Below are 21,787 nucleotides of genomic sequence, written 5' to 3'. Positions count from 1 at the left end.
TTATTTAGTGTGGGACCATTTTAATTAACTTTGCGTCATTCATTTTTGTTTTGGCTTTACGTTTGCATTTATGTTATATAGTATAGGCTGTGGAGCTAGAAAAAATTGACATATTTTAGCATGATCATGCAAGAAGCATGACTTTCTTCCAAGTTGGTTTATTTTTCACTTGCTCATATTTATTTTCGTTCCTCCTATTCCCACCATCTGTTCTTTCATTCTTCCTTCCCCTCCACCCGTCTCAGGTTGTTTGGTATGACGGGAGTGATCCGAACCAACAGTTCAGAACCGCACACTCTTTGTCTGCACCCACATGTCAGCTGGCCTGACTTCATCAACCCTTTGGTTCTACTACTGCTCTACTACACACTGGTGGCTCTGCTCCACAAATGGGTCCACATCACGGAGGAGGTTAGTGTGTGTGTGTGTGTGTGTGTGTGTGTGTGTGTGTGTGTGTGTGTGTGTGTGTGTGTGTGTGTGTGTGTGTGTGTGTGTGTGTGTGTGTGTGTGTGTTTGTATGTGTGACAGGGAAATCATGTTCAGAGGCAGATGTTAGATGGCTGTAACCTTGGTGCTTCAACAGGTGTTTTTATACTTAATCTGCCACTTATACTAACTTATTACTAGTGTTTCTGCAACGTCTGCAAACATTACTGCTACTAGTAGCACTGCTGCAGCTACAACTCCTGCTGGTACCACGCTGTTACTGTACAATAAAACATAAACCTGCACCTCCACTGCTGGGTTGCCATCTCTCTATTTGTTTTCCTTGGGTTGGTGAGGGTTTAAATAATGAATACAAAATCTCCTGCACCACTCAGCAGAACCTACATATGTTAATTTTCAGAGTCTCGTAGCTAAAGGAGGTCGGCAACTGCAATACTACAACTACAACTTCTGCTGTGCCTTCTGCTGCTACTGCTTCAACCACTGTCAATACTTCTACACACTAAACATGCAGACATAAACTTCACAGTTATTTAGACAATATAAACTTACACAACAGGCTTTTAATATCAGTTGTGTTCATCAGGATATTGTTGATGGTGAGGAGAGTCCAGCAGAAAGTCCAGATGCTCCTCCAAGCTTCTCCAGGGTCATCTACGTCTCAGGAGACACGCAGGAGGTAACCAACAAACATGTTTCTTGATTATTTTGCTAATGTGTTATGTCAGTGATCTGTATTCTACTGTTGTGCTCATTGTTAGTTGGTTTAGATAATAGTAACATTTGGAAAATAAAACACAGACATCATAGTTTTACCTTTATTTTACTTTACTTTTACTCTAGTTTTACCTACACAAGTCTTCATTTCAACTTTTGCAATATTTTAAAGACATACCCATCCTAAGATTCTCTCTATTTTCAGCTCTTAAGCAGCACAGATGAGGAAACCTATCTACCTGATGAGGTATGTCATTTGATTAGTAGATATTGTTTTCAAGAGAAATCGTGCTTTTGAATGGTAATAACGCGGGATGTGTGAATACTGGTCTAAATTCACAATAAGATGCACTCTCTCTCCTCAGCCAATGATTTTAATGACTAGGACTTCCTGGCACGATACAAGCGATCTGGGCTCTCTGTTAGGAGTGGCAGAGTACACAAACTGTTACCCTCCACCACAGTATGAAGGCAAAGACTCACCCTCTAATGGTAATCATTACACATCTCTAAATACATGACCTCAGCAACAACAGTAACGTCACTGCTTTCATGATTTTTATTATATCTGTGTGTGGTTCTTCTGAAACCTCAGCAATACGTGCACCTTGTGTTCGGGTTCTGAGTCTGTTTGGTCTGTTTACTAAACTCTTTCATTTCATCCTTAACTTTCTCTCTCGTGCTAGAGACAGAAGGCGAGGGAGAAATAGAACAAATGCGAGAAATGGGGGAAATGGAGCAGTGTGAAGAAGACCTGAGGACTTCGACAGAGGCCTCGTCTCCCCCCTCAGGCCCGAGTGGCCTGGTCGTCTTTGGACGGCTGGTGCAAAAACACAGCTACGTCAGCGCACTTATCATCATGATGGTAAACTACATTGATTTATGAAGCTTTTGAGTTTGTCCCTCGAGTATTTTAGCAACTATATATTTAATAGGCTCTGGTGTAGGTGTAGTGTAGGTTTCTCAATAGGCCTACAGGTAAAAGGAAAGTACTGTTGATAAGCTCGAATGAGGTAAGTATGTTTCAGTTATAAGCTACAGCCGACCAAAGGGAGGGACTGAATGAAGAAGAAGGTACAGATCAGTATAAAATACAAAAAATTATATAATTAGTGGACAGAGTTTCGGGTCAGTGAAGTGAAGCCACGTTTATATGAGACCATCCCTACTATACAAACTCTATTAAAGAAGCAGCATACAGTGAAATACTCCAGACCACTGTCAGGTAGATGTGTTAATACATTTATGTGACTGTCTTCTCAATATAGGTGAATTAATTATTTTTAAATTAATTTATTATAGTAAATGGTGCACATCACAATTTCCAGGAGGTGCCCAAAACCCCAAATATATTTAATTTACAATGAAGATTAGAAGCATTTGTGTCATAATGTTGGTGATTAGTTTTCTTTGACTAACTAATTAAATAACAGCAGTTAACTATAAACACACTGTTTTGGGTAAATTTGGGTAATAAAAAGCTGATACACTATGTTGATATTAGCAACATTGTCTAATTGAGCAGATTTAAAACAATTTAATTGCTAACCAGCTAACATTATCTAAACAAAATACCAATAAATGAGGTGAAACTTTAAATGAATTGGCAGACAATAGTTATCATTAGTGCAGGAATATATCTCCGGCTGCAATAATGTCCCCATATGAAACCTCTGTATCTGTAGGTGTGGAGTATCACCTACAACAACTGGCTGACTTTCGCGCTGCTGGTGTGGTCCTGCATCATCTGGATGATGAGAGACCGGCGGCGGTACGCCATGATGTCCGCCCCGGTGCTGGCGGTGTACGGCACCGTCCTGCTGGTGCTGGGCTTCCTGAGCGGGCTGCGTCTGAGCAGGGCCGAGCTGTACCCGGGCCTCCCCCCGGCTGTCATAGTGGACTTCGACCTGAACAGTTATCACCCTGCGCCCTGTGTCCACCTTGGAGCAAAGGTGACTGAAAAAAAGAGACTGTGTGTTGTTGTTGCTGAAAGTTCACAGATAAAGCATGATGTAGCCTAGTTCCTCCGTGTTAAAGCACATAACACCTGTTTTTACATAGTCAGTAGTTCTAGATTACGTTAAATTAAGAAACAAAGCTTTGAATACAGTCTCATTAATTACTTATAGTGCTTCATGTGGATTGTGTGTGTTCAACAAGAGAAATCATCCCAGTTACTGTCATCAGACTCTGATTTAGATTTTTATGTTCTGATTTTAATTCTGATTGTTGCATGAAAATACCACATGTTGGACCAGTGGTGAGAACATTAGTCATACATACAATCTCCCACATTAACACTTCTTTTTACTCACCTGGTTGTATATATGCTGTTACACAAACTCTACTCTACTCTACTCTACTCTACTCTACTCTACTCTACTCTACTCTACATGTTTGGTGCTCATGATACACTGTGTGTGCTGCAGCTCTTCTACAGCTTCAGCTTCTGGTTGATGTTTCGTCAGCAGCTAAAGGAGAGACAGGAGGAGCAGAGCTTGAAGGAGGAATCTCTAGATGAAGTCAAAGTCGTACCACGTAATTTATTTTCTCTTTTCTTTATTAAAGAATCGAGATTATTTTTTACTGTGTTAGAGACAGATAGTTTGAAGTATTGTATGATCTGTGTAGACTACTCATGTAAATCATCCTGACATCAATTCTTCTCCTTCTCTACTTGATGCCCTCTGTATCAGCGGAGGAAGGTCAGACGTCCCCTCTCGTAGCGATGGTGATCTCAGGGGTGAAAGGGCTGCTGGTGAAATACTGGATCCTCTTCTGCTGCTCCATGTTCTTTGTCATCAGCTTCTCTGGAAAGGTACCTATTGACAAACTTCAAAAACTAAGGCTGGAAGAAATCCCATCTATTTCTAATCACTCTTTCCCAACACTGTCACTTTATCTGTGGGATGAGCTTTGGAGGAAATCCCACAGCAGCAGTGTAGCCTTTACTGTGGAGTCAGGAAACTACCGTGAATTTCACTGCAATAGCTTGGGTTATTCTGCTGAGGGCTTCGGGGGAAACATGTAATTATTTGTTTTGATAATCTTTCTCCATTATTGTCAGCGTTTTATCCGCTGCTGTGGTGGCCAAATTTCCCCTCAGTAATTATCCAAATTTCATGTTGTAAATGTTATCAGTTACCATTACACTCCAAAAAAAAAAGCAAGGTGAAGAATATGGAAAATAAATTTATTTGTATTTTTTGACATGTGGTGTCATTATTTTGGATGCTGTAACAAATGTATATGTACAATATATGTATGTTTTGGGAGCCAGTAATAAAAAGTTAATTGCACAAATAAATAAATTACAAAATAAGAATAATATCTGCATGCCATCCGGTCCTGGGAATTTCGGGGTCCAGCATTTCACAGGCTTTTTGGCAGATTTCCTGTATATCAAGCAAGTAAAAAGTAACTTCCCATCACTATATATGTTAATTTACCAAATTTTAACCATGTTTCATTTGCTTAGGTGGTCGTCTACAAGATCCTCTACATTGTCCTCTTCCTCTTCTGTGTTGTCTTCTACCAGGTTAGTGATTTTAGTGATCTAGACTACATTAAGTCCATCTGTCTTAGACTGATGGAGGACTTTAGTTATTCAGCTTCTCCAGTAAAGCTGTAACATACAGGATATTGTTTTGACTATGGCTTTATACATAGTAGAATAGATGAAGGATGAAAATAGGATATTGAGATTGCAGGGGTCAATACGTTGGGAGGAAATCAGCTTTAATAGTTGAGATGTTGTTGGGTAACACACCAAACCACCATAGTTTCAGGTTCATCTTACACTGTAATGTGTTGACTCCTCAATTATCATTAGTGAATACTTCAGCCGTTGTTTGTGCACAAAACAGGTCTAGCTCTTATGTAAACCGCTCAGCAATACAATTTTACGGCTAAAAGTATTGATTATGACTCATAAACACATACGCAGTCATTTTTTGTTGCTGTTTTCCTGTTTTTTCTCCCCCATCTTATGTTTCTGCTGACCTTTTAGAAACACGCTAGGCACTTACAGGAAGGCCTAATGGCTGTGGAGGTGACGTAAGTCAAGACAACACCATTTGTCTGTTCGGACAACATCAGCAACATCCTGGTGTTTTACATACTGCAAAGGAATATAGGCAACACAACCCCAACACCAGCCGTTATTAAAAATGCAAACAGGGATTTAAAGCAGCAACAGGGATCATTTTGTGTTGGTTATGGCGTCCCCTGTAGACAGACACTGTAGTGTATCCTGCCTTGTTTCAATGATTTCAAGTGGTGTTGGGCATTCAGACTAATAGCCAGTCTTCTCGCTGATGGTCTTGTTTGTTTATGTAGGTCACATAGAGGCATCAATATTAAACTGAGACAGTTTCATAACCAGTTAAAGGTTTAAATTAGTGTAACAGTTGAATATAATATAACAATTTCAATAATGAAGTTAAGAGCTGTAGTTTCAGAGAAGCGGTCTGCTTTCTCTCCCCTGAGGTCCGTTACGACGTGTGGCGTCGGCTCCTGAAGACATTCTGGGCGGTGGTGGTCGGTTACTCCATGGTGGTGCTGATTTGTATCTACATGTACCAGTTCAGAAGTGTGTCTGGGCTGTTCAGGCAGATTATGGGCATGTCGGAGGAAGGGTGAGTTTCTGTGTGTCTGCACATAATGGCTCAAGTTCTGTGTTTAGTTGTAAGAGGTATTTTTGTATTGAAGCAAGAAAATGAATTGTGTTTGCTGGTGAATTTTGTCTTCTCGTTCATTATCGTGTCATTACACCTGTTGGACTTTTCAGTCTTCGTGACCTGGGTTTGGAACGGTACGACACAGTGGAGCTGTTTGCACGTATCCTGCTTCCTGCTGCGTTTCTATTGGCTTGTATCCTGCAGTTGCACTACTTCAACTCAGACTTCCTGACTCTCACTGACCTTGACAACGTTCCCATCAGACAGACTTCCAGGTGAGATGGCAAGAATATGTGCAGGCAGGAAGAGAATACCCTGCTCAAATAAAATAGTGCCTGCTTCATGTAAATAATTAAATGCAAGGGCCATTTTTTGGGGATGGTTAAACAAACACTTTCTGTTGTTTCTGTTTGTAATCTATATACGTTCTGGTTGACTGCTAAACATAGTGTATGTCTCAGTTTGCCTCAATTGTCTAATCCGTCCTTCTCTCCACACAGAGAGGAAGAGTTCAAGAGTTCAGTCAATGTGATATCTGACACGTAAGAGCTGCATTTATTCCCCCATCAAGGTTTTGTTGCGCTCACATTTCGCTTTGTGTAAAGACCCATCACGGTTAACTGCATCTCACACAGTTGATTTATTGCCTGTAGTTATAATCGGTGTGTGAAGCACAAAGAGCCGGCCACATTTGGTGTATTTGCTTGTGAATCTCATAAGGAGAGTGATTAGTCCTGCATAGGTTGTTGTAGGATAATTAAACATTGAGTTAATTAGAGAGATGATGGTGAATTGATTGACTTTTTGCAGTGTCTGTCTCTGCAGTACTCACTGTAATGTTCACACGTCTCTCTTTGATTTGATTTCCAGCATTAAAGAAAACATCGAAAAGTTCCAGAAAAGGTAAAACTGTTGTTTGTTTTATTGTTTAGGTTAACAGAGTAGTGCTTGTGTCTACAGTACATATGTGTAACATGCTTATTTCGTATTATTATAATTCATATTCATACATGTTTTGTGTGGTTTGGGTCGGGTATAAAAAAAAAAGATTCTCTGTGATAACCAACGTGTGGATACACATGACATATGACACATAACTCCTACTTACTCAGTGTCTGTGAGGTTTTTCAGTAATTGTGTAAACTTATATTTATTCATTACTATAAATATTTCCTGTTGTCCTTCAGGCTTGTGAAGGAGCAAATGGGGAGCGCGAAAAGTCAGGAGACTCTGGCTAGCGTCGGACTACAAAGCTCGTCCGAAAAAGGAGCTGAGGAGCAGGAGGAGACGACAGGAGAGGGTTAGTAACTACAGTTCAGAATCTGCTTGTGTTGGGTCAAACAGGAGTGGGTTAATTAGATGATAAGTTGTTGTATAACGATGGGTTATTCATAGGATGTCTGATGTCTTTCTCTTCCTCCTCCCAGAGTCTAACCCCAGCAATCAGGAGAACAAGTGGGTTTTAATTGTGGACCGTGCGAGCCTGCTGCTCATTTACGCTCTGACAGGACTGCACAAGGTCCAGGTGCAGAGCTGGAGACTGCTGGAGCTCCACAGCCTCAAAATCGTGTCGACTGGTATCATCTGGGTGTCACTGCAAGAGGTGGGATGTGTATGTGTGCAAAGTCATGTGTATGAAAATGTGTAGGTGTGTGTGTATACAATTTCTCAAAAATTCACACGGTAGTTCACCTGGTAAACCGTGCGCCCCACGCTGAGTCCTTACCACAGCGGCCCTGTTTGATTCCAACCTGTGGAACAATCCCCTGCTATTGATTTACTTAATGCTGGTTTGAGGGTTATGCCAGAAGTGGATTTAAAATCTACCAATAAAATAAATAATTTGAATAACTTTGTTGACGTATTCTGTGAAAACAAATCTCAGACGCTCACACAAAAAATTGGTTCAAAAAGTTGTGATTTCCGTTTTCACAGGTTTCTCTGATGAACTATCTCTTCCTGGTTCTGTGGACGTTTGCACTTCCGTTCCCACGGTTACGACCATTGGCATCCAGCATCTCTGCCGTGTGGGCCTGCGTCATGGTGGTGTGCAAGATGTTTTACCAGCTCAAAGTCATCAAACCCCTCGATTACTCCTCCAACTGCACAGCTGTGAGTATCCATAACTGTCTGTGTGTGTGTTTGTAATAGTTATTATTAATACTTTATATCATATTCAGACACACACACACCTTCCTACTTACACATATTTGTTTGTATTTCAGGGCCTGGTACCATCCAACAGCTCGGGCCTGGATGATGAAGTGGAGGTGAGGGGGAACATGATGGAGCTGCTCAGGAGGTCTGTTCTCTATATCGAACCTGTGGACCCCATCTACTGGTGTGGAGCGCTGCGTAAATGTGAGGGCAGGATCCTCCCCTGTCTCAGGGTACGATGACACACCTGCAAAGTCTAAAAACTTCATATCTTTGACATTTCCTTTAAATCAAAACCAAACTGCCTTCCAGTATATAATATCAAATACACTCAAGCAGGTTCAGACTCTAAAGCACTCGACTTTACATTGTAGGTAAAACTGTACTTGCACATCCTTTTAATAGCTTTTTATATCCTTGGAAAGTACCTAGGCTCCTTGTTATGAATCTTGATGCTGAAGAGCTCAGACAGAGACACTGACCAAACAATTCAGACCTCAGAAATAGAAAGACCCACAGTTTTCTCTACAAAGTGTGTTGTGTGTTGTAGAACCATTTGATGGTGTTGGGGCTGCTGGTGTTCGAGGCGACTGTCCATCGGCACCAGCTCTACTACCGGCTCCATAATGACCTGAAAGCCCCGCCCTTCAGCATCATCTTCCAGGGCATCACGAGGCAGCACCTGGATCACGGCATCCTGCCCTGCATCAAATACTTCATCAACTTCTTCTTCTACAAATTTGGACTGGAGGTACTTTATAGGGGCTGAAGTGTGTGTGTGTGTGTGTGTGTGTGTGTGTGTGTGTGTGTGTGTGTGTGTGTGTGCTACATCTGCTCGTGTGCATTTGAACATTTTAACATATCTGACATTGAATTCTTAACATACCACACTTCTCCTTAGATCAGTTTAATCGTGGCGGTCAATGTAATTGGTCAGAGGATGGATTTCTATGCCCTGCTTCATTCCTGCGCCTTAATGGCCGTCCTGTCCCGGCGCCGCAGGAAGGCTATCGGGGAGGTGTGGCCTAAATACTGCTGCTTTACTGCAGGGCTCATGGTGCTGCAGTACCTGCTCTGCATCGGCATCCCTCCTGCTTTCTGTGCTGGTATGAAGCTTTTAATAATCTGTGATATTTTTAATTAACTCATGTATATCCAGTTCCAGTTTGCTGTTTTAAATGCCTGCTGAGTGGTAAAGAAAAGTTTTACATTTAAATATTATATATATTTAAATTTTAAATATCCATGAAAAGCAACAATGGTTTGCATTGACAATACAGATGAAAAACACAGTGAGACAGAAAGAGTGAAACCTACAGAAAATGTGAACTTAAGAAACAGAAAATCAAGTAGAGTTATTCCATCTACACTGATGAACTAACAAGAGATTTAATGAAAAAACAAGGAACACATAGGATGAAATATGTTACCAAGGAATCTAACAATAATGTTTTGATTAAACGATCAATGGTTTAGTCTATAAAATGTCAGAATTAATTTTACATTTTAACGTTGTGAATTCTGAACCTTTTGTTGTCCGACCAACAGTCCAGAAACTTTATATGGATATAAAAGACATTTGAGAAGCCGGAAGAGATATTTTATTTTTTTTATATTATAGAGATTTAGCATTTTTACTTGATAATTGACTTAAATAGAATAGTTGGCAATTAATTTTTCTGTCTATTGACCAATAGTGCTGCTCATTTAAAGGTCTGGTGTGTAACATTTAGTTTTATATACTATATATATATTCATAGGTATGTTCTCATTAGTGTATCATTACCTTAATATAAGAGTCGTTGTGTTTTACCTTAGAATAAAATGTTTTTATCTACAGATGCAGTGGGTCACTTTCCATGAGTCCATCATGTTGAACCGCCATGTTTCTACAGTAGCCCAGAACAGACAAACCAAACACTGGCTGTAGATTGGGACTGAGCCACTGTAGTTTCTCTTTCACACCTCACAGCCCGTTCTCATTCCTGGGTTGTCGAATACAGATGCAAATAGTCTTCAATTAGATGAACAATCTGAAACTTCACTGCTAAATCCTACACACTAATGATTAATTAAAACATTTTAAATAATTTTATTATCGATCAATCTGATGAGTATTTACTAAATAAATCCATTAATTGTTTTGTTTTTAAAAGAAAACAGAAAATAGGGAAACATAAACATAATCATTATAATTTAAAATCTTTACATTGCTTCTTTTACCCAAACATATTCAGTTTACTGTCATATAACAAAGAGAAGCACGAGAAGCTGGAACCATAAAGTGTTTTTTCCTTTAACAATTGAATTAACGAAACAGTTGCTGATTAATTTTTTGTTGATTGACCTATTGATTAAATCTCATTCTATGCTGTTCTACTTCATTCTATCTTCTTATCAGATTACCCCTGGAGAACCGCAGTTCGACCTTTGACCTCTAATGTTATTAAGTGGTTTTACATGCCTGACTTCGCCATGAGTCCCAGTCCTTCATTCATATTATGTGAGTTTATATTTACTCTTTTCTGCTCAGTCCTGACTTTGAATTTATTCTTTCTCATATCAGATTTTTACCCCCCCCCCTCTCTGTCCCACTCTCTGCAGATGACCACCTCCTGTTGCTCTGCTCGTCTCTGCAGTGGCAGGTGTTTGAGGAGGAGAACCGAGCGGCAGTGCGACTGCTGGCTGGAGACAACGTTGAGATCAGTCGCAGTCTGGATCCTTGTTCCTTTAACCAGTTCATACCGGTCGATAACTTCCTTCACTGCAGGTCAGAAATACCAACCTTGCTTTTCAAGTTGTTTCTTGTGTCTTTTAAATTAAGATTAAAGTCTTGGTCTCATTTCCGTTACTAAGACTTGTCTTGGTGCGAATGTTGATCTAAAAATGTACTAATATCAAGAATATTAGTCATTTTCTTGATGTTGATTTATTTTCTCCTCTCCCTGAAACCTCAAATTTATAGACTACAGATAATCACCGGAAATAGCCAGAAATCCATGATCCAGCACTTAGATAATCCCTCTTTCCTGCTCTGTATCTTAAACTGCAGGTGGAGAATTGGGACTCCATCATACTGGTTTGTGGTCTTTTTAGGAGCATTAAGGGGTCGAGTTAGATCATTAATTTATGTGTGTTCTCCAAGTCATGAAAGCGGTTCTGGTAAACTGAAACTGCTGGCTAAGCACTCATGGGCATCTCCCATTTCCACAATAGACGAGTGTCTTCATTTATGAGCTTTAGTTCACTTTCTGCTGTGAGCCTTCAGCAGATTTACCATCTTGATGTTAACAGAATATCTTATACAACAAATATCTTACTGAGAAAAAAAAGCTGAAATTGTGGCATCTGTCATTAATGGGCAATGCAGCTGTGTTGGTATTTGAGTTGGACTGTGGATCGTACTTTATCTGTCAATAAATGTCATCTCTCAACACATAGTCTGATAAATGGGATATGGTGTTTTGCAATATTGTTTTCTGTTAAAATGAATAAACAATAATAAACTAATGCTGATGGATTAGTAAACTGACTTGAAATTAGTTTTGATAATCTCTTTCTATATCATTTATCAAGCAAAAATGACTTTTGTATTTTTTTTTGTGACTTGAATTGGTAAATATTTCGTTTTTTATCTATTTGTATCTATTTTTGTTAGTCTATTGACTGCAAAAAAGAAGATTAATTGATCACAAAAATAAGCATTCAATGCATTTATAGCCTGTGAACAACTATTCACCAACACAAGTATTTTAGTAATAATTTGACATTTTGGGAAATACCCTTCACTAAATGAAATGAGAAGGTTGGTACCACTCTCATGTCTGTACGCTAAATGTGTTTAGGAGAGGTTGCTGTTCGCTAAGAAATAGTTGCAGCAACCTACTGTAAAACCAACCAACTTGTTAAATGTACATTTTTATTCAAACATGGTAGAATGTGTTAAATAGTTAGCTTTAGAGATGTTTGCAGGTGTATTTTACAACTTTTTTTTTTTTTTTTGAATTACTCTTTTTCTTTTTTAATCTGTCCTGGCAGCATGTTTTTTGTTCTCTTGCTTTTTCTCAGTGTCCCCCTCTGTCTGGTCCTCAGGTGCTACCTCGACATGGTGAAGGTGTTTGTGTTCAGCTATTTCTTCTGGCTGGTGCTGTGCCTCATCTTCATCACCGGCACCACACGGATCAACATCTTCTGTCTGGGCTACCTGGTGGCCTGTTTCTACTTCATGTTGTTTGGAGGCAGCGTGTTGATGCAGCCGGTCAAATACATCCTGCGACTGTGGGACTGGCTCATTGGATACACCTGCTTTGTGATCGCCATGAAGAACCTGTTGTCTGTGAGTTACCTGTAAAGAAATCATTTCAAATGATTTAAGACGCACATCAGTTTCAGTTTCAATCACAGAATCTTTCTGCCATTCCTGTTTCTTGTGATCAGCTCGGTTCTTGTGCCTACCTGGACAGCCTGTTGAAGAACAGCTGCTGGTTAATTCAGGCCTTCAGCATGTTCTGCACCATCAAAGGCTACGATGTCCGTAAGTGTCTGTAACAGATGATGATGAATTATATCTTAAATCTCAGCACATTACTATGTTTCTGTACAGTGTGTCTGTTAGAGAGAGAAATAAAAAGAAAGTTATAGATATATAAAGTATCGGAGTGTTTTTGTATTCTGTATGTACATGAACATTGTCACCGTTGTGTATAGCTTTCACACTTCTTTCCATTATATGCTTTGAATTTTCTACTTTAGTACTTTAGTTTGGTACTTAACTAAGTGTATACTATAATATACAGTAAAGTCTCACTTTAGCCAGAGTGAGTACTGTATGCTGATATACAAACTCAATGTACATTTTACAAAATTAATTGATTGTGGTTTTTGTCTTTTTCTTGATAAAGTTTGTTTGAAAAGTCAAATTCACACAGTTTATTGTTGGTTAATACTGTGAAAATATCTGTGTAACATTTAATCTTATGGTTGTGTTGTACTGAGGTTGATATTAATATTAAAACTAAGCTTAGTGTGAGCTTATATGAGTAAACTGAGACTTTACCCATCTGTTTATTTCCCCTGATTGTTTTGTCTAAGTTATCATTAAACTATTCAAACAGAGTGTAACATATTTGTGTTTCAGCTGATCCTGACGATGAGTGTGAGCTGCCGGAGGGTGAGGCTGGCATTGTCTGGGATGCAATCTGTTTTACTGTCCTCCTGGCACAGAGGAGGGTCTTCCTCAGCTACTACTTCCTCTACGTGGTATCTGACATCAAGTCTTCTAAGATATTGGCCTCCAGGTCTGTACTCCTGCTTAACAAAATCCTGTTTATCTCTCTAACATACTTTAAAGCAGCACAAGCTGCAAACTTTACAAATGATGACGAGGAGTAAATGTTTGGAAATTGAAACTTGAATTTTGTTGGATAAATTAAACATGACATAGTTTGTCTGTATTCAGTTTATAGGGGAACCATATAACTTAATAATTATAATAATCCTACTTTCTTACAATGACACAGCACTCACAGCTGCTTTTATAGTACTTTATTGTTTGGTAATTATTGATAATTTCCTAGAAGCAGTGGACTGACTGAAATTATTAACTGAAAGTGTAGTACTTGTACCTTTCCAGGAAATATCTTGAAAATTAGAAAACTTTTCTGAAATTATGAACCTGTAAAATAATTGTTTATTTGTTTGTTTTGTATTTTGATTTGAACATTTCTGCATTTCTGTAGCTGACACCAGAATATGATTTGGCAGTGTTTGTGAATCTAGTGCCTCATTTAGGGAGGATGGACACTCTCTGTAATGCAGCCTCAGTTGTTTTTTCCAATCTGTTGTTTCCGTGTAGGTGGGTCAGATAATCTAGATCAATTTTGTTCAATAGTTTTCACAATAACTGTAATTAGAGACCCTAAACAAACTTCTAAACAAGTAAAATGTGTTTTACAGAGCATAAGACAGGAAGAATAGTAAAAAAAAAACACAAGCAGCAGTGATAAAACAAACTGACGGTACCAACAACAATACAAGTCACGCTCTTTTCCTCTGTCTCTCTCCACCTCTAAGGGGTGCTGAGCTGTTTGAGGCCAAAGTGAAGAAGCTGATAGCAGCCAGACTGGAGATGGAGAAGAAGTCTGTTGAGACACTAAAGAAACAGTAAGAAACATTAAACAGTGTCGAGTTAGTTTGTGTTTCATCCTGGTAAAAGTAAGCAGTTAACTTGTCTTTCTTCCTGCTTCCTTGTAGGATGGAGAAGATCAAATCCAAACAGAAGAGTCAGCCTGCAGAAGCAGACACACCAGCTCTTCCTGCTGCTCAGGAGCAGGTGACACTCGGTAACACAAGAAAATCTATTTTCTGTTTCTACTGTTAATAAACCAGCAACGCACAAGCTGGAATTTACTGTTTTATAGGAATCAGTCATGAAAAATATTTTGGGTTGTTGGTGTTTCTGTTGATATTATTTACCGTCTACGAGCAAAAAACAGAAAACATTTCTCTTCTGCGACAAAAAATCTTATTTTTTAACTGATCTTGGTTTTATATATATTTGAGATAAATTCAAACACCTAATTAAAAAGTTTGTTCTCATGATTAAACATAATTTTGTGGTTGGTGCAGTTTTATAATGCTGCACTTTTCACTGAGATCTATCCTCTTATAAGTGTTTACTTTATGAAACTTATTTATCATTAAAAGAGAGAAAATCAGCAGATATCAGTTCAAACAGACTGATCTGTGTTTTCCAGATGATGATGAGAAGGCAAAGAGAGATGCAGGAAAATGGTGGAAACCTTGGGTGTCTCAGCCTGGAGGTGAGCCCACAACACGCACCACACAAACACTGCTCGATGCTCAACAGTATGCGTAGTTCTGACATTGCGCTCTGTTTTATCCAGTGGAGAACAACTGTGGCTACCACCTGTTTGAGAGTGACAGCGAGGAGGAAGAGGAGGAAGTTGTAGAGAAGAAAGAAGAGGAGGCACCAAAAAAGAAGAAATCTGCTTTCCAGGTGAGAGACACAAAAACACATGAAACAAAAAAAATTAATATGTTGTGTTGTTAATGTTTTCCACGAGATCAACGGACGATAGTTGCTCCTTTAAAGTGGACAGTTTAATATTTGTACATTGGGTGTCGCTATATTGTAACTTCATCACGAAAGACATGTATCTGTTGTCTTTGTTATCACAGTTGGCATACGAAGCCTGGGTCACCAGCTCTAAGTCGGCTCTGAAGGACTTGAAGAAGGAGAAGAAACAAAGAAAGAAAGAGGAGAAGAAGAAGGCCAAGAGAGAGCTGCAGAGACAGCAGGGTGAGAGAGCAACACGTGGTGTTTATGTAACACCATCTAATCAGTCTTTGAATTCAAATATCAGAGCGACTACTATAAACCACAGCTTGTTTCATGCAGTTACAGATTATATGAAATTATCTGGTGATGATTTGAACATTTGGATAATTCTGAGACTGAAGGGTCACAAGTTTGATCCTAACAGGCACCAATATGTCGTATGTGGCCTGTCAAAGGGAGCAGACACGGAAAACCTCTACTGGCTCCTGTGAGTCACTACAGATGAGAGCCTCAGCAAACAACAACAAAAAGTTGGTACTAGAGGTCATACCACAGGGCCATTGACATCCAAAAGTTGAATCTCTGTGGAGCATAAATGTGTCGGGAAGTGTAACGACAATCTGCCCAGTAGATCTTGTTTGCAATGGTTGCCCAAAGTGGCCATTAATTCAAACTTTGATTCAAGCTGTCCATCAGATTTGAGTATTTCTTCTGTAAAGGTAGACATTAGGGCGCCCAAGGAAAGGTAATCAATCAGGATCCATCCACTAGGGGCAATTTAAGTCTGGCCTGTTTGGTACCTTGGTGTTTGTTTTTTTTCATGGTGCTAGAGGAGAGGTCAGGATAATGCAGAATCATCCAATGTGCATCATGGATTTGACAGCAACCTGGCCTGTAGTTGTGGAGACATCCTGCTGTTGTTGGACAGATGGACCAAATTATTTAACAATAAAATCTTCTTTTTAACAGGCATTGACAGAACGGACTCTAGTGAGGATGAACTGGATGAAAGCACTGTGGAGGAGGAGGTGGGAGAGGAGGCAAAAGGTAAACACACATGAACCTCTGGATTCTACCATCTTTTCACAAGTGAACTTCAGAGAAGATATTTTATTACTGAGTGACTTTAGATTTATTTTTGCCTTAATAAGAACAAGCAGCAGTGAAACTTTAAATCAAGAGCAGGGGAAACATTTAATACATCAGTACATTCATACTTGATTATGTACTTGTCCTCACAGAAAACATTCTGCAGCGCGTCATTAGCACCTTGAAGTTCAGCTGGGTGTTCGTCCAGTCCCTTCTTGATGACGTGACGGGCGGCCTGAACTCATTCTGTAAAGACAGCCTGGACATTTCCAAGGTGCTGTGCTTCGAGAGAGCGTTGCTCAGCCAGCAGCAGAAGAAGGTGAGAGGAAACGATTTAAAACTGATTAAAGTTAATTTAATTTAAGAGAAGTGTGAAGGCTGGTAAAAACCCTTCAATGTCAGATTGATATGATGTGATGTGTGTGACAAATTGAATATGGATACAAATCAATTCAACCCCAGATAATATTTCTATGTGATTCTAACTTTTAACTTTCTGTGATATCAGCTTATATGTAGAAACTAGGAAACATACAGCACCATTTATTAGTAGTCACAGTGTGTTTCCTGTTTCTTTCTCATAAATAACATAATAATATAACCAATATAAATATACTGTATAAGCGTTTAAAAATAGTGATAACATTACAATTTAACTGTGACAGTTATTCAGTGTGTGGATGACAAGAAGCTCCTACTTTGACACTATTTTATAATGAATAGTATATTTATTCTTTATACATACATTCATACTTATTTCTTTTGGACTGTTTGAAATGTATTTATTCATATATATGTTTTCTTCTGCTCTACCTCTGCATAAAAGTTCAATAAAAATATTTATTTAGTTAAAAAATGACACATTTAAGCATTGGAGTGAGGAGCTTTAAAGGAAGTGTGTGGTTTGCAGGTTCAGTACGAAAATATGTCACCTTTAAAAGCCAATATCAGTAGTCCTACTACTTAACCGAACACATGTAGTAAATTATATAGTGTAAAGTAGAGCTGCACAATTAAACTAAAAACGCCTACAAATCTTGTTCTAGAGATGTAAGAAACATTTTTTTGGTACAAACCCCAACAAATCATCACATCACTATGATTTTGATAGGTTTTTCAGTGAAAATGAAAATTGTGATGCAGAAATTATTATTCCCACTAATCGTGAATCACATCACAATCACAATATCTGTCAAAATTATCACAAACCCTTGTGTAAACCTGAACACGTAGTACAGTATATACTGTATTTCCCACATACACAATGTTTGGGTTCAGTTTGTCTGAAGGTGCAGTTTTATTCTCTATAGGTGTTAACATTTCCCTTTTTCTTCGCTTTGCAGGGCAAAGAGGTGAGCCAAGAGAGCGTGAAGCAGTTTTATGATACCTGGCTGTCCCGTCAGAACACACTCTCATCTCAAGACGGCCTGGATGACTCCATGCCTCCCCCCTCCTCCCCGCCCGCTGTCCCCTCCGCGCGCCACGCTTACGCAAAGCTAAAAAACCAAGCCTCCAAAGTCTCCTGGGGCAGCAGCGTTTCTAGGCAGGTTACTCCTATAACTGCAAACATTGTAGAAACGAATGACATTAGTATTGTACTTTTAGATGCGGTGCACTCATCTGCTCTCTCTCCTCCTCACCTTCAGCTGTATGACAGATGAGACAATGCTCGGCTCCAGGCAGCTGACCCAGGAAGAGCTGGACGAGCCTCCCACTGTGCTGCCTGCTGCTGACCAGCTCAGACGGAGACTTCTGAGAACAGCCAACGTCGACCTGACCGCCGTTGAGACTGATGAACTTTCACCAAGGTGAGGGAGAATTCTTTGGTGACGGACAGTAACTAATTTTACTGTCTTGAAGTTAAACTATCCCTGTCTCTTTCCTTGTTTCAAAGCTGTGAAGATGGCGCCCCTCAAAAGGAAGACCATGAACAAGAAGAAGATGAGGAGGACACGGAGGGTGAGACGAAACATGAGAAAGAACAAGAAGAGAAAGAGGAAGAGAACAAAGAGGAACAACAAGAGGAGGATTATGAGGTGGAGAGAGAAGAGATGAACAGGGAAATACAGTGGAGAGAAGAAGATGAGTGCGCTGATGACGCAGATTGCATCTCATTGGGCTTCAGGGAGAGCGATGGAGAGAGAAGCCTGGACCTCGCAGAATCTCCCAGACCTCTGAGTCAGGAAACGAGGAACCTCACTGCCAGTGAGCTGCTGCTTAACAAGTCAGTAGACACAAGAAACATATCACTTGAGAACAAGATGTTCTATGTTTTGTGAGAGAGAAACAAGCTGCTGTGAGACATTGTGACTTTCCAACCTCTAACCTCTCTTTTCTTCTCTCCATTCATTCTATAGCATATTTGAAAATGATGAGATCTCAGACTCCGATAAGTTTTTTGGGACATTGCCGAGGCCGCTGAAGTTAATGTTTGCCCTCTATAACACCATGGTGTCCAAGTCAGAGATGCTGTGCTACTTTGTCATCATTCTCAACCACATTGTGTCCGCTTCATTCCTTTCCCTCATCCTGCCTATTCTCATCTTCCTCTGGGCCATGCTGTCTGTGCCCCGGCCATCCAAACGCTTCTGGATGACCGCCATTATCTACACAGAGGTTAGTTATTACGGCATTGTGTGGTGTGTTTAACTTAATCTTCTACATGAGGGTTTTCACTGTGGTGTTAATATTCATTTTAGAACAAATACCTCAAATTAAAAATGTGTATTTTGCCCAGTATTTCTCACATTACAAATAATTCTCTGCTTGTACAGTAACAAAGGGATGGCTGTTAGTGATTCTACATATCTTATACATGTATTTAGCAGCTGATATTGTTATTGCATCCATATTTTTCATGCTGCACCATTGAACTGTGGGTAAATGGTCAGAAAGACAGTAGCTCAATACTGTCAAAAGCTTGAAATTCAGTTCATTTAAACTCAGTTATTTCATCTGCATTTTATTTTTTTTTGAACACGTTACAGGGAAATTACTGGAAATATCTTGTACCTTGTTTCTTAGAGCAATGGTTCCCAACATGCAGGTCGGGACCCCCAATAGGGGTCGCCAGAACTTCATAGGGGGTCACAAGGCCTTTTTGATTTTTAGGGGTGTAAGAAAACTTTAAAAAAATACACAGTAGGCCTTTATCTCAGTATACCCCTACTACATATGTGACTTTTATAAAGCCTTTTGTAGCTCCTGAGTCGCTCCTCACATCTGCTTGAAGCTAGTGGCCCAAGGCTACATTAGCTGCTAATAACACCAATCTTCAGCAGTACTCACTATGCCTGATTCGGTTATAATTCATAATGCCTCCATTGTTTCTGCTAAGGGATGATCCAGAACTCTCTTCTCTCTCTCTCTCTCTCTCTCTCTCTCTCTCTCTCTCTCTCTCTCTCTCTCTCTCTCTCTCTCAGTTGACTGTAGTGGTGAAGTACTTTTTCCAGTTTGGTTTCTTCCCATGGACCACCTCTGCCTACCGAGGCATCAATGCCGATCGGCCCTTCGCCCTGCCCAACATCATCGGGGTGGAGAAGAAAGACGGCTACGTCGTCTTTGACCTCATTCAGCTGCTTGCTCTGTTCTTCCACCGGTCCATTCTCAAGGTAATCTTGAAAACTTGTTCAAATATACCCTCCTGTCGCTGTATGTCTCCTAAGGGGCCACCAGCACGGTTACCCTGCAGCTAGTTCAGTTAAGATTCTGTTTGTGTCCATGACCGTACAGTGCCACGGGCTGTGGGACAACAAGGAGGTTGAGATGCCAGATTTTTTCAAGAAGATGAAGAAGAAGGTGGACAAGAAGAAGATGACAGGAGGAGATAAGATGGGCAGCAAAGATAAAACTCAACGCCGGCTGAGGTTCCTCCCGATCCAGGCCTCCACCACTTCCATATTCTGTAGACGAAAGAAAGGCGACTTATCAGAATCTGATGGTGAATATTCAGAAAAAGCTTGAGATGTTTTGACCCAAATCTGACCTGAACAGTTCTGGTGAATCCACTGTGAGGAGTCCACTTCTCTTTGTCTTTTGTTCCTCTTTTTTGTTTCTGATAGTTACTGTATGGCATTAATCACCATTTATTATGACTAACATTTCACATTTCATGCTTTTTTTACTGGAGAGGTGAAGCCCAAGAAGCGGCTCAGCAAGAAGAAGAGACGGCAGCAACACAAGGCTCCGCTGACCAGGAAGGAGAGGATGAGACAAGAGATGAGAGACAGGATGCTAAAGGCCAAAGCTGCCATCATAGAAGTGTGCGTTGTTTTGTTTTGGTCCACATTTGACATTTTAAATGAACATCAGACCACTCTACCCTCTGTCTAAAGAGCGTCTTTTGACCTATGACTTTTTGTCCAGTAGTACTAACCCCATGAAGCTGTAAACAACAGTAAATGTTTGTTAGAGTAATATTGTCAGGTTGAAATTGTTAAAATTGCACCAGGTGATTTATCCTGTGATCTCAGAAATGGTCGACCTTACTATTAACATTTAATTTGGACGAAGAGAAAATAAAGACTTTTGACATATTTTATATACATACATATATATATATTTAGATATTTAAATTTGTAAAACACAAATTTAACATTTACAAGAGGATTATTTTAGAGAATAAACAATAATATTAATGATAATAATCATCCAGCTGTAGATTCATAGAGAAAAGAGGGTTTACTCTTGCATAATGTAAAACCAGGAGGGTCACACCTTTATGCATTTTGCCCATTGAAAACACATCCACACGTCTCATCTTTGTTCTCAGATTCCAACCAACAAGCATCATTTAATTCAGTTTGTTTATCTGTAAAGGACAAACACTATTACTGATTAATATATATCTAAATTAAAGAGTTTTTTGGATCTGACTGCCTGGAGAAAAGTGTGTTCTGACATGTTGTATTCTATTTCTTTCTACAGCGCTCTTCACATTTATTTACCCATAAGACAGTTTTTCTACGACATCATCCACCCAGACTACAGTCCTGTGTGTGACGTCTACGCCCTCATGTTTCTCATTGATGTAGTCAACTTCATTGTCACTATATATGGATACTGGGCTTTTGGGGTAAGAGTCTGCCCTGCCTGTTATCAAACCAAGAATACACACACTCTAAATGCATTCTTATCTAATGTACAGTATGACACAGTCCGGCTGATCTTTGTCTCTCTGTAGAAATACTCTGCAGCGGCCGACATTACAGAGTCTCTGTCGGAGGACCAGGTTCCCGAGGCCTTCTTGGTAATGCTTCTCATGCAGTTCGGCACCATGATAGTGGACCGGGCCCTCTACCTGAAGAAGTCCCTGATGGGAAAGTGTGTTTTCCAGGTGGTGCTAGTGTTCGGCATACACTTCTGGATGTTCTTCATCCTCCCTGGAGTCACAGAGAGGTCGTCAACTGAACTTATTATTCTATTGATCCAGACTGTTTGGAAAAAATTAATTTGCAAAAACTAACCCATACCTACTAATCCCAAGTGTCTATTTGTAGCATTTAAATTTTTTAATCAAAAATTATGAGGGAATAAAAGGCACACAAAATCAAAAATGAATCTGAGTTTAGATATTTTCATTGATGTCTCCTTTTTTAAATAAACTTTATTGAAATTG

General features: G+C 39.6%; 1 protein-coding gene across 1 annotated transcript in view; it reads left to right on the top strand.

Moving 5' to 3' along the window:
* Positions 1-21,787, top strand: part of si:dkey-11f4.7 (piezo-type mechanosensitive ion channel component 2) — a 31,652-nt gene that overhangs the window by 5,383 nt on the left and 4,482 nt on the right. The window contains exons 8-47 of the mRNA XM_051425774.1: positions 246-411; positions 1,034-1,126; positions 1,370-1,411; positions 1,530-1,656; positions 1,875-2,029; positions 2,850-3,116; positions 3,594-3,702; positions 3,861-3,982; positions 4,643-4,702; positions 5,653-5,801; positions 5,954-6,118; positions 6,344-6,385; positions 6,714-6,746; positions 7,031-7,143; positions 7,271-7,446; positions 7,779-7,955; positions 8,069-8,233; positions 8,551-8,751; positions 8,902-9,106; positions 10,402-10,503; positions 10,605-10,770; positions 12,093-12,336; positions 12,438-12,534; positions 13,138-13,297; positions 14,073-14,162; positions 14,253-14,341; positions 14,756-14,821; positions 14,906-15,018; positions 15,201-15,321; positions 16,051-16,128; positions 16,323-16,489; positions 17,514-17,713; positions 17,817-17,978; positions 18,065-18,394; positions 18,528-18,786; positions 19,593-19,781; positions 19,903-20,110; positions 20,300-20,432; positions 21,097-21,244; positions 21,353-21,567. Coding sequence (XP_051281734.1) covers positions 246-411; positions 1,034-1,126; positions 1,370-1,411; positions 1,530-1,656; positions 1,875-2,029; positions 2,850-3,116; positions 3,594-3,702; positions 3,861-3,982; positions 4,643-4,702; positions 5,653-5,801; positions 5,954-6,118; positions 6,344-6,385; positions 6,714-6,746; positions 7,031-7,143; positions 7,271-7,446; positions 7,779-7,955; positions 8,069-8,233; positions 8,551-8,751; positions 8,902-9,106; positions 10,402-10,503; positions 10,605-10,770; positions 12,093-12,336; positions 12,438-12,534; positions 13,138-13,297; positions 14,073-14,162; positions 14,253-14,341; positions 14,756-14,821; positions 14,906-15,018; positions 15,201-15,321; positions 16,051-16,128; positions 16,323-16,489; positions 17,514-17,713; positions 17,817-17,978; positions 18,065-18,394; positions 18,528-18,786; positions 19,593-19,781; positions 19,903-20,110; positions 20,300-20,432; positions 21,097-21,244; positions 21,353-21,567 — 5,904 coding nt within the window. The remainder of the gene's footprint in view (positions 1-245; positions 412-1,033; positions 1,127-1,369; positions 1,412-1,529; positions 1,657-1,874; positions 2,030-2,849; positions 3,117-3,593; positions 3,703-3,860; positions 3,983-4,642; positions 4,703-5,652; positions 5,802-5,953; positions 6,119-6,343; positions 6,386-6,713; positions 6,747-7,030; positions 7,144-7,270; positions 7,447-7,778; positions 7,956-8,068; positions 8,234-8,550; positions 8,752-8,901; positions 9,107-10,401; positions 10,504-10,604; positions 10,771-12,092; positions 12,337-12,437; positions 12,535-13,137; positions 13,298-14,072; positions 14,163-14,252; positions 14,342-14,755; positions 14,822-14,905; positions 15,019-15,200; positions 15,322-16,050; positions 16,129-16,322; positions 16,490-17,513; positions 17,714-17,816; positions 17,979-18,064; positions 18,395-18,527; positions 18,787-19,592; positions 19,782-19,902; positions 20,111-20,299; positions 20,433-21,096; positions 21,245-21,352; positions 21,568-21,787) is intronic.

This window comes from Dicentrarchus labrax, unplaced genomic scaffold, assembly GCF_905237075.1.
Source record: "Dicentrarchus labrax unplaced genomic scaffold, dlabrax2021, whole genome shotgun sequence".
NCBI lineage: Eukaryota > Metazoa > Chordata > Actinopteri > Moronidae > Dicentrarchus > Dicentrarchus labrax.
Note: the sequence above shows the minus strand (reverse complement) of the source record. Positions and strands in the feature narration are given on the sequence as shown.